At 37.5% G+C, this 12,599-nt stretch overlaps 1 protein-coding gene across 2 annotated transcripts in view; it reads left to right on the top strand.

Annotated features, from left to right (window-relative positions):
* Positions 1-12,599, top strand: part of luzp2 (leucine zipper protein 2) — a 216,775-nt gene that overhangs the window by 98,560 nt on the left and 105,616 nt on the right. For both annotated transcript variants that reach the window (XM_038270645.1, XM_038270644.1), the window contains exons 4-5: positions 296-377; positions 12,328-12,390. In XM_038270645.1, the coding sequence (XP_038126573.1) occupies positions 296-377; positions 12,328-12,390 (145 nt within the window). The remainder of the gene's footprint in view (positions 1-295; positions 378-12,327; positions 12,391-12,599) is intronic.

The following is a 12,599-nucleotide window of genomic DNA, read 5'->3' as shown; positions in this document are numbered from 1 at the left end:
CCACCACCACTATCACCACTCAGGTTAATGCATGTAAACAATATTGTAAAGATAAACAATCTTAAAGTAGTTTTGATTAATTTAACTTAACGGATATTTTTTGTCTCTGAGAAGATAAAATCAAGTACATATATAGCAGTATATAGCAAAGAGATTTTTTTTTCCCACCCAAAATCAGTTTCCTCTTAAAGAATTGTGCTTAAGAAAACCATTCAGACATAGTGTAGTAAAGGGCCCTGTGAGTATGAGGAAGATGTGCTAACAGGGTGTTTCTCACTTTCCTGCCACTTGACAGAGAGGAGATGAAGTCCCTCCAGGCAGCCCTGCAGAAGCAGCTGGATGAAGCAAATGAGAGAGCTGAAAAGCAGCAGGCCACGGTAAGACAGAAATGACCTCACCATCAGCGTTCGTTCTCCTCTAACCAGCCCTGTCACCTGTCACACAGTCCCCCTCAGTGATCGACGCTCATTACATAGCAGCTGGCTCTCCCTGCCTTCTCACAACTTTAAACTGAAACTTTAATACGACAGAAAAATAAAAGGACCGGCCTGACATCTTATGTTTGCTTCAAGTGTAGGGTCCAAAACAGATGTATTCATAATTATTCGAAATAATAAAAAGAGGAAGAGATGGTACAGTAAACACTTTCTATAATTTACTAAATTGAATAAATGAAATAATGCATTTATTACTACAGATAATTGTTTTGTTATTAGCCTCCAGAGCTAAGCCTTCTATTCCTGTCAGGTTGCTGCTGTTTTTATGACATCATCAGATTATCACACCATCTTGGAATACTGAACAATGTTCAAGACCTTCTATGGCCAAAAATGATTTCTCTCTTCCTCATCTCACCCCTTCATAATTTTGTTAAAGGGTTTATAACAACAGCATTATAAGAGAGTAACACTGTTGAAAGCTAAAAAAGTGTTAAATAAAGGCCCTTTCAACCAGAAACCTCCTGATGCTATTAGATGTGTAAACAATGCTTTGTTAATATTCAGTGGAAACTTCTACACATAAATTAAGTTGCTAAATAATGTTGATTAATTTAATTTCAAATGGTTTAAGCTAGAACTACTAATCTTGGTTTCATCAAATATATCATAACATTAAAATCTGGTGATAATACATCTTCAGCAATATTAGAAATACTAGAATCTAGCTTTTTTAACAGACAAACGTGTTTCGGTTTGTGGCCCTTATCAGGTTCATTAGGCTACAGGACGACTGCCGGGATGATTCTTATGAAGGCCACTACCCGAGGTGTATCGGTCTGTCAATAAAGATGCTGGACGTACTTAAATTATTGAAGTTGTCACCTCAGCTGATCTTTTATTTTCTCCTAGTCTGTTAAAACTAGCAGTTGTGAGGTAAAATTGTTGAGAATTAATGATAAATGTTTTTAATTAAGAGTAATTTAATTTAAACGTGCCTTACCGGAGACAGCCATGTTTTTTCAAAGAACACTACTGCCACCTACTGGTTTTTGACGTCACGGTGCGGTATCGGCTGTTGATCAAGTCCCAATGCTGTATCTGGTGTTTGTCACAACGTGCTATTATCCAATTTATCTTGAAAACATTCTACTTCGAAATGTTGGCTACATATTACTTATTTGTTCTCTGGCCAGAAGTTCAATGGCAATCAAACTACGTATCCGTAGTTCATGGAGGATCATGAATTAAAAATGTGAAATAACATTGTTTTTCAATTTTACACGTTGTATTACAAGATCCAACTGCCATGCACTTGGGCATTATCAGTTTAACTGTAGCTCTTGCGTATTTCAATGGTTAAGTCCTCTCGAAATCTTCAATAATTGTTGTTGATTGCAGGTGTGTCTAGTAGTTCCCGTTGATTTTGCTTCTAAAGCGGGGAGAATGGCGCTAGGCTTACCGCACTGTGATGTCACTGCCTGAGGATGTTAGAAGTGAGGGGTTACTATATTTTTGTCAAAAATGTCCGGTCCTAGACTCAGTGATCGCAACGAAAAGTATAATTTTTATTTTTTTACTGATTAAGGCTAAATTAATTAAACACACAAAATGTATTACTTTAGGTATAAATAATGATCCATTGATTATTCGAAGCAGACTAATTGCCTTTTTAATTCCCCTTAGTATCACCTTGTGAAATAAAAGATTTTTACCAACTGTTAGTCCCTGATTTAAGCTGCCTGAATCACTATGATTGGTTAGGTTCACTGTAGAATGGCTGATTGGAAGAGTGGAGAATGTATTTTTTTTCTAAATCTGCTTAAAATGCATCCATTAAATTTGCCAGATCAGTGCCAATCCTTTTTGTCTGTCACTTTTTTCTTTTGTTTCATCTTATTTTGATAATTTTTGATAGCTGGCCAAACCAAGTAATGAGACAAAATCTAAGAATAAATGATATCACTGAACTTTTTAGACAGATACTATAGATGTTTCCAACTAATACTGTATCTTTTAATGACTTTTCTTTTCGGGGATTTGTTCAGATTGGATTATAATATGTTCTATTTAACTATTTTCTTGAGCCTGTGGGGTTGGGTATAATCAGCTTTGAATGTAGAGGTTAAAACTGTGCTCAGCTATTCTGCCTTACGATTGTTCATTCATGACTTAATAAGAAGGGTATTGCGTTCCTGGTTGGTTTGAATAGCCCTTTAATTTAATGAAATAGATTAGCATTATATAATTATTTATATTATCTTTGTCTTATTAAAATTTGCTTGGTGATCTGAAACAAGCAAATATGCGAAAAGCATAAGCAAATAAATCTGTTGGGGTACCATCAGTTTCTTTGTAGCTTAATCAGTTTTACAAACAATGAGTCACAATTGCAAAGCTCTGGGTTCAGTTTTACAGAAACGTAAAAATTCTTTAATAGAGAAAAGTTGTTTTATTTTTTACTAGGTTATGACTTCTAAACATGTGAGAGTGACCTCTACATTTTTTGAGTGAAATGAATATTTTCTGTATAAATGAAATACTGTATTTCCATGTTCATTCTCATTTGTTTAAATGGTGTGTGAGAGGACCAACAAGAACCAGGCGCCACCTGGTGGTGGAGGGAAAACACACAAAAACACTACCCACACAAACTAGATTCCTAACATGTTTATCCCAATAATATAAATTACTGTTGAATAATGTTTGTTTAATTCCAGCAGTTTGTATTTTAACATGTAGCATGATGAAAAATCGATGGATGGATGTAAAATACCTTTTATTTTATAATGATTTTTTGCGCTATCTCCTTTTGCGGGCTGGACCTGCAATCCCATTGGCTGACACCAAACAGCATCTAGTCTTCCTTCCAGTGCCTGGCTGCCTGCTTATTCAGCTAGTAACATCTAGTTTGGTGGAGTTTTATAAACAGAAAACCATCATTGGGTGACTCTTTCTATGAATGTGCTATTGTAGTTGCTTAAATTGCATAATTTAAATGGTTTGGATGATAATAACTCTTCATGATGCTAACACTGATAATGCTGTGGTAAACAAAAGCTAAAGTTCATTTCTGGCTGTTGCTTCCGATTCTTAAGTAAACTGCTAAAGAGCTATTCCTTATTTAATTTTTTTCCACTACTTTAATCATTTTTAATCTGCCCTAGTTTAAAGTGCTCTTGTTTAAACATTAGCTTATTACACTATTAGAAAGACAATAAAGCTGACATTCTAATAGTTGAATTTTGAATAATAAATCTTGAAATTAAATAAAATTGCCTCAAGAATACTTTGTGTTGTTGGGATAAATTATCTAATTAAATAATTCTTTTCATTATTATGAAATATATTTCATTATCATGAGTTGAGAATTTACTATGACTTATTTATTTGTCATTTCATTGCCACATTTCACAATTTCATTGCCACATATACTATTTTTATATAATTCATTCCCTCGTGCCTTACAGACTTACAGCATGAACTGAAGTATTTCAAAGCTACGTATTAAGTGGCCAGGATGAGAAACAGCTCCATGAAGTCCCATACCATGATTCTCAACCGTAAAAAGATGGCTCGTCCCCTTCAGGTTGGATGAGAGTTGCCCCCTCAAGTGGGTGAATTCCAGTAACTTGATGTCCTGTTTAAGATTGAGGAGAGAATGGAGCGAGAGACCAATAGACAGATCTGTGCGGCTGTTGCTATAATTACGATGCTGCACCACTCTGTTGTGGTGAAGAGAGAGCTGAGTGAAAAGGAAAGTTCTTGCTAAACCTGTTGGTCTACATTCCTATCCAGACCTATGGTCATGAAATCTGGATGTTGATCAAAAGAATGAGATCCCTGAAACAACCGGCTGAAATGAGCTTCCTCTGCTCCTGACCCTGATCGCTAAGGGAGATGAGGGTGAGGAGCTTAGTCATCCGGGAGAGGCTCGGATTAGAGCTGCTTGTCCTCCACGCTGAGAGGAGCCAGCTAAGGTGGCTTAGACATCTTTGTCAGATGCCCCCTGGATGCCTCTCTTTAGAGATGTTACAGCCATATCCCACCAGGAGGAGGCCTATAGGACAACCCAGGACATGCAGCAGGGGCTATAGCCTGGGAGCACCTCAGGCTTCCCCCAGCAGTGCGGGAGGAAGTGTCTGTGGAAAAGGAAATATGGGAATCTCTGCTGAGATTGCTGCCTCTGTGACCCAGGCCTGGAAAGAGGTGACTATGACAAGTATGAGAGTATGAGTTGAAGTATCTATTTATTCCACAGTGACTTAGTTATTTAATTTAAGTTCCCTCTGGGATGAACTGGTTTTCCCAACGGAAATAGTAAACATTCCCTCCTTTACACCGAACCAACCCATACTAACCTCCTTCTCCCCGTGTTTTATCTGATGTTTATCAAGGTAGATAATTGCATGTTTTTTATCTGGAAGAAGCTTTTTTATTTCAACTGTTTATGGTAGAAGAGTTCTGAACTGAATGCTAATATTCATTGAGCCTGACTGAACAATCGGTGCCAGGTGTTTTTTTTCCCTGGTTTATTTTTGCTTTGCCTGAACACTTAATGTGCTATGGTTTGACTGACAAGCATTGCTAGCTTCGAGCTGCCTTGTCTTCAGCCATCTTAGGACAAAGTTTTACAATGTTTTTTTGTCCTGGCATGACCCCGCCTCATACACTGGCATCCTGATGTCACTTAAACTTTCCGTTGAGACTCTTTGAACAGACTCTTAGACCCCTTTTTATTAGTCTTTCATTTACATTGTGCTTATTTTCAGTAGTGTGTAGTGTTGATATAGTTATTACGTACAATAATAATATAATAGGGATTATTTGACAATTACGATACAGATGTTATCTGTGGTTTCCTGTGATTATTCATACAGTGAACAATTTATCACTCAGAGCCAGATCCACCCCTTTTTGGTTATCATTAATATCCTTTGGTTGATAATAAATAACCACTAGTTTAGAAGTCCAAACTTTGGTAAAGGACTAAAGAACCTTGGTGAGTAAGCAGATTGAATTTATAATTAGTAAACTAATAATCATTTAATGGTTTTATCCTTGATTTGAATTACCTATTCTTTAACTATACCTTTCAGTTCTAGTTATTCCATATATTCATAATCTGCTATTAAAATTGAACAGCATAGGAAAAGTAAAAAACTAAAAACTTACTTGTATCAATGCTACATACATGTTTCTGTTATGAAACAATGTATTAATTTTCTAAATATGCACATTTTTGTGTCTGATACTCAGTCCATAGCACACCAGCCTTTTTAAATAATAAAGTTGTTATTTTGAGTTGTTTTTGTTTTCCTGTAAAACCATAAGTGCAGGGCCAATTTCATTTTCTGTTACTATATTTCTAACCATTCCCTCTGGCCGTGGCAGTGACTGAAAGGCTCAGACATGAACCTCGATGTTATCCAGCACTGCTTGGGGATATGAGTCAACTGCCGAGACTTAGTTTACTGTTCCCTTGGGTGAAAACCTGGCATGAGGTCACTAGCCTTATGAATCTTTTCCTTTTTGTCCCTGGGACTATCTTGACGACCTCTCCCAAGGACACAAAACACTTGGGAAAACAAAAATACTTTTTAAGAGAGGGAAAACAGACAAACTCAACACCTCAACCTATCAGTCTGACACACACACACTAAATGTATTTGTTTGGTTGCCCATGGCAGGAATTTGCCATCTACCGATGATTTTTAAACCTCAATTTGGCTGAAATAAGGATATACTTTACACACGGGATTCACGTTTGCACTGAAGGGAAACATGCTGAGCTATTGATAAAAGGATTACCAAAAACAAAGATATCATTCTGGTATAGTAATGATAAAAAGCCATTAAATAAGGGACTGTGCTCCGAATGAGAGTTCATGTATCAGTGTCTCCCATTTCTTGAAGGCAGCATTGAAAGCTGCAGTTGGGATTTTAAAAGTGCATTTTACAGGTCACTCCTGTTGCTCTTTGTCATGCTTTAGCTCTCCCTCTACTGCAGTGCCCAGTGTAAACTTGCAATAAGAAAGGCTATAAGTGACAACTCATTAAACCAATGTACGCAACCCTGTTAAAAACAAGACCATAAAAAATTATTTTCTGAACTTTTTACTCTATGTTCTATTGAGGCCGTGTGTTCTGGTCAAGCTTTTGTCAAGATGGATATATGCTTGCACTCACAGAGTTGCTAAGAATTATATTCCCTTTTCATCTTTCTACCAGACTATTGATAGTTTTGTTTCATAACTTGGTCTTTTTTTTCATCTGGTAATGGGCAGTGTTTTTTGTTTTGTTGTTGTTTTTTTGTGCTATTGAAATTTTGACCAAACTCTAAGGTTTGGTTCTATTAGGCTGTAAATATGACGTTTATTATTATTATTATTTATTATTTAAATAAGTATTGACAAACAAAACTTAACACTGAAAAGGTTGTTCAATTGTCCTTAAATTGTTCTTCAATTGTCATGACAATTTGCATCAAGCTCCCTAGATGAGTATGTTGCAAGCTGCTATTTATGAAAAAACTTGTCAAATTATCTCTCCTAATTCCAAACAACTTTTAGATGGCAAAAGCACTTGCAAAAGCACGGCTATGAGTTGGTGGTACAAATCTCTATGCTGATTACTTATTGAGGTGAGGTGACTCAAGCGATTCTGATATCTCCATTCTTCAAGACTGAAACTTCTGCTAAACATATCAATACCCCCATAGTTTGGATGTGCTTCTTAGGAGAATTCTCACAACTGCATTGGCTCATGAAAAAAAGATGGTCGAATGGATAATGGGGAGAATTTGACCGTGCTATTTTGCAACTTCTCCCACTTAGAAACCATGTAGGAGCATGTCCATTGTGAGTGACATGATCTAAAAAAAACAAATACAGAAATCACAATATTGGATTTTTTAACTATTTATTTGTTTGAAACAGCTGCAAATAAGTATTTGAAAACCTGTCTATCAGCTAGACTTCTGACCCTCAAAAACATGTTAGTCTGCTTTGAAAATGTTCACCTCCACTCCATTTATATTCCTAAATTAGATTATCCTCTTTGAGGTCGTTAGATGCATAAAGACACCTGTCCACCCCATAGAATCAATAAGAATCCAACTTCTAATATGGCCAATACCAAAGGGCTACAGGGAAATTGCCAAGCAGCTTGGTGAGAAAAGGTCCTCTGTTGGAGCAATCATTAGAAAATGGAGGAAGCTAAACATGACTGTCAATCTTACTCGTACTGGGGCTCCATGCAAGATCACACCTCATGGGGTCTCAGTGATTTTCAGAAAGGTGACAAATTAGCCCAGAACTACACGGAAAGAGCTGGTCAATGACCTGAGCTGAAATGGGACCACCGTTTTCAAGGTTACCTTTGATAATACACTAAGGGCCGGATTTATCAAGATCCAATTTTGCGTGCAGTAATTTGCGCTCGCAAACTGGAATTTTGCGCGAGGGGCTGAACCATGGTTTGCAGGTGATTTAACAAGAGAGATTGCGTAACTGGTGGCAGGTGCAAAACTGTTGGAGACACCCTATTTAAATGATGGTTTTGCACGTTTTTTGGTTTGCAGCAAAGTAGTTTGTAGTTTGTACAAACTAGTGCATTAAGAAATTTAAATCTTACAGTGACACCCCCACCCCCTCCAAAAAAAAAAAAAAATATATATATATATATATGGATATATATATATATATATATATATATATATATATATATATATATATATATATATATATATTTATATATATATATATATATATATATATATATATATATATATATATATATATATATATATATATATATATATATATATATATATATATTTGGCAACCTTTATTCCCTAAGGTGGTATGTGGCGGAATTTCTACTTCACTGCAGTAAAAAAAAAAACAACAACAACAGGTGTTTTGTATTGGCCTGTAGAAAAATGCACATACCAAATGGCTCACAAGAAGTGACTGTGGATGAGATTACTGCGCGTACGCATCCCCGCAGCATTGGCATGTTGCTCCACAGGCGCAGAGGTCGGGGTTCTCTGATAGGGCGTCAGGGCAACATGGCATTTAGAACGTCGGACAGCACTTCTGAAAAACGAGATTGGGAGATCCCAGCTCCAACCGTACGCTGGAATGACCCAGATGCAAAAAAGTGCAATGTTGCAAGGAGTTTTGTGATATCTGGTATTGCGTGGGTCCTCCTTGTGGCTGGCTCCAAATCCATTCGGAGTTCCCCCAACAGCTCCAAAATGGCAATGCGGAGTGAAAAAATGCGTTCTCTGCGTCTCCTTGCCTAATTTCGATGTCTCCTTCTTGCGACAATAACCGCTGCTAAATCAATATATTTACATGTTCTCCTCCCACAAGACGCACTTTTGCGTGTAAACGCCCCATATTGCATATTCATTGCAGAAAAAGTACTAAATGGATAAGAGGCGCTATTTAGCACGTTTTAAAGACCAAATCCTTTTAGCACGCTGTTGATAGATCAGTTTGTACATTTTTTAGCGTGCGCAGTGAAATAGCTCACGTTTTTATACACGCAAACCTTTGATATATCCGGCCCTAAGATGTCACAGTTTGAAATCATGCATGGAAAGGTTCACCTGCTTAAACCAGCACATGTCAAGACCCATCTTAAGAGTCATGGAAGAAAATCATGTGATCAGATCAGAACAAAACAGAACTTTTTGGTCATAATTCCACTAATGACCCAATGCACATGGCCAGGATAGTCAAGCAGTGGCTCTCTATAAAGCATAAGGTTCTGGCATGGCCTAGCCAGTCTCCAGACCTAAACACAAAAGAAAATCTTTGGAGGAAACTCAAACTGTGTTTCTCAGCGACAGCCCAGGAATCTGAATGATCCAGAGAAGATTTGTGTGGAGAAATGGGCCAAAATCTTTCATGCAGTGTGTGAAGACCTGGTGAAAAACTACAGGAAACGTTTGAGCTTTGTAGTTGCAAACAAAGGCTACTGTACCAAATATAACATTGGTTTTCTAAGGTGTTCGAATAATGTTTTGCAGCCCTGTCAAACTTAAAACATTAAACATTGCGATTTTATTTTTATTTTTCTTAGATTATCTCTCTCACAGTGGACATGCACCTACCATGACAATTTACTTGCGAACTTGAAAAGTAACATGGTGATGAAATAGTTATTTTCCTCACTGTATATATATATATATATATATATATATATATATATGCACTCACTGGCCACTTTATTAGGTACACCTGTCCAACTGCTCGTTAACACTTAATTTCTAAGCAGCCAATCACATGGCGGCAACTCAGTGCATTTAGGCATGTGGACATGGTCAAGACAATCTCCTGCAGTTCAAACCGAGCATCAGTATGGGGAAGAAAGGTGATTTGAGTGACTTTGAACGTGGCATGATTGTTGGTGCCAGAAGGGCTGGTCTGAGTATTTCAGAAACTGCTGATCTACTGGGATTTTCACGCACAACCATCTCTAGGGTTTACAGAGAATGGTCCGAAAAAGAAAAAACATCCAGTGAGCGGCAGTTCTGTGGGCGGAAATGCCTTGTTGATGCAAGAGGTCAGAGGAGAATGGCCAGACTGGTTCGAGCTGAGAGAATGGGCAACAGTGACTCAAATAACCACCCGTTACAACCAAGGTGGGCAGAAGAGCATCTCTGAACGCACAGTACGTCAAACTTTGAGGCAGATGGGCTACAGCAGCAGAAGACCACACCGGGTGCCACTCCTTTCAACTAAGAACAGGAAACTGAGGCTACAATTTGCACAAGCTCATCGAAATTGGACAATAGAAGATTGGAAAAACGTTGCCTGGTCTGATGAGTCTGGATTTCTGCTGCGACATTCGGATGGTAGGGTCAGAATTTGGCGTCTACAACATGAAAGCATGGATCCATCCTGCCTTGTATCAACGGTTCAGGCTGGTGGTGGTGGTGTCATGGTGTGGGGAATATTTTCTTGGCACTCTTTGGGCCCCTTGGTACCAATTGAGCATCGTTGCAACGCCACAGCCTACCTGAGTATTGTTGCTGACCATGTCCATCCCTTTATGACCACAATGTACCCAACTTCTGATGGCTACTTTCAGCAGGATAATGCGCCATTTCATAAAGCTGGAATCATCTCAGACTGGTTTCTTGAACATGACAATGAGTTCACTGTACTCAAATGGCCTCCACAGTCACCAGATCTCAATCCAATAGAGCATCTTTGGGATGTGGTGGAACGGGAGATTCGCATCATGGATGTGCAGCCGACAAATCTGCGGCAACTGTGTGATGCCATCATGTCAATATGGACCAAACTCCCTGAGGAATGCTTCCAGCACCTTGTTGAATCTATGCCACGAAGAATTGAGGCAGTTCTGAAGGCAAAAGGGGGTCCAACCCGTTACTAGCATGGTACCTAATAAAGTGGCCGGTGAGTGTATATATATATATATATATATATATATATATATATATATATATATATATATATATATATATATATATATATATACATGTATAAATATGTATTTTCCAGGGTAGGGTTCCTGTGTGTGGGTTAGTGTGAGTTGTGCATCTCTATAGAGGATATTTGTGGAGAACTTGGGTAGCATATACAGGTGAAAGAAATCTTTATAATCATAGTGCTGGGCAAGAGCACCAGAGCCTTCATTCAGTGCCGGTTTCTTGTGTGTTGTAGATGTTGTTGCCTCCTATTCTCTTGCTTCCCTCAAATATTTCTCCTGACGTTTATTGGTTTTGTTTGGTTTTCAGTATTTTTGTATTTTTGCCTCTGTTTCCCTTGGACTTACAGTAAACCATACAAACTCATCCGTGGCTACTCCTCTCAGCATTTGGGTACTCAAAACCTCCACCAAACCTGACACTATTTATCTTTATTCTACAATTTTACCCTTTACTCTATTACCCCCAGAGGCAGTGGCAATGACTTAAAATGTCATTTGATGAAATCATGTGTGTAGGACTGTGACTCAACTGGTAAAGACTTGATGGCTTCACTGGAAAAAAAACAAGTACTTGACAGTAATCAATAACCGTGGACGTACTGCATGTTTCTTTATTGGTAGATCTGTTTGAATTTAGGGCAAAAATAAAACATAGTATTTGAAAGTTTAGTCTTTAATCTTTTTTTGTACTTTTGCCATCAGTAATTGTTTAATGAATCAACTGTATGGTAATCTCTAGCTGAAGCAGTTGTATGTAATGGCATTAGTCATTTTTGCTAAAAGCTTGAATACAAAGCTGTTTAAGAAGATTAGTAGAGTTTATTTCTAATTCTGTGTGACCCATTTTATCAGTGCTAAATGGCCGTGGTGCAAAAATAGAAAAACAAATTATAATGATTCACTGCTGTTTTCTTCAATTTAGATTGGAGCAGTAAAAAAAAACGGAGGTCATGACTGCTGAATAGATAAATTAATGTATTTAAAAAACATACATTTTGACAAATGAGAATTTCTGAAGGCATGTCTTTATAAAATGTATGCTTCCCTTTGTGGAAAAATGACGTGTACTAAAGCAAATTTGATCAGTCTTTTTCTTTAGTTAATGATAATATCAATGCAATATAATTTCTTATGTTTGACAAAACATAGGATAACAAGATGAATATGAATGGATGGGTATCTCACTGCCTTAGACCTTAGATTTAAAACATATGCATGCAGTTCAAGGAAAAAGAAACTAAGGAAATTTATATGAAGCATTTCCTTCATATAAAGTTACATTTGAGATGGAAACCTCACTATTACTACTCTCTTCTTTTGTAGCCATTGTGTACCCTGCTAAACATGTCCCCTGGCCAAAGGTCACACAGAATCAGCTTGCTTCTCTGATTATGATGTTTTGTTCCTCTTCTGTCCCCAGATAAAATTTCTGAAAGTGGAGATGGAGAAAAAAACCAAAATCATCAAGGATTTACAACAAGAGGTGAGTCATAAAAGTATCATCAAAGGCTGAAAATGATCCCAATACAAATCCACAAGGTAGAAGCATCAAACCTATCTTATCGTAATCTTTCCATCAAGGTTCACTGCTTTCCTGCTTTGTTTTGATCAATTTAATTTAATGATTTTCTGAGTTTGCCAAATGACGATCCGATGGGACCCAGGAAAGGGCTTTTTAATTTCCATCAAAGG

Source organism: Cyprinodon tularosa, unplaced genomic scaffold (assembly GCF_016077235.1).
Source record: "Cyprinodon tularosa strain WSP-4 unplaced genomic scaffold, ASM1607723v1 ctg77, whole genome shotgun sequence".
Taxonomy (NCBI): Eukaryota; Metazoa; Chordata; class Actinopteri; order Cyprinodontiformes; family Cyprinodontidae; genus Cyprinodon; species Cyprinodon tularosa.
The sequence above is the reverse complement of the archived record's forward strand: the minus strand, read 5'-3'. Positions and strand labels throughout refer to the sequence as shown.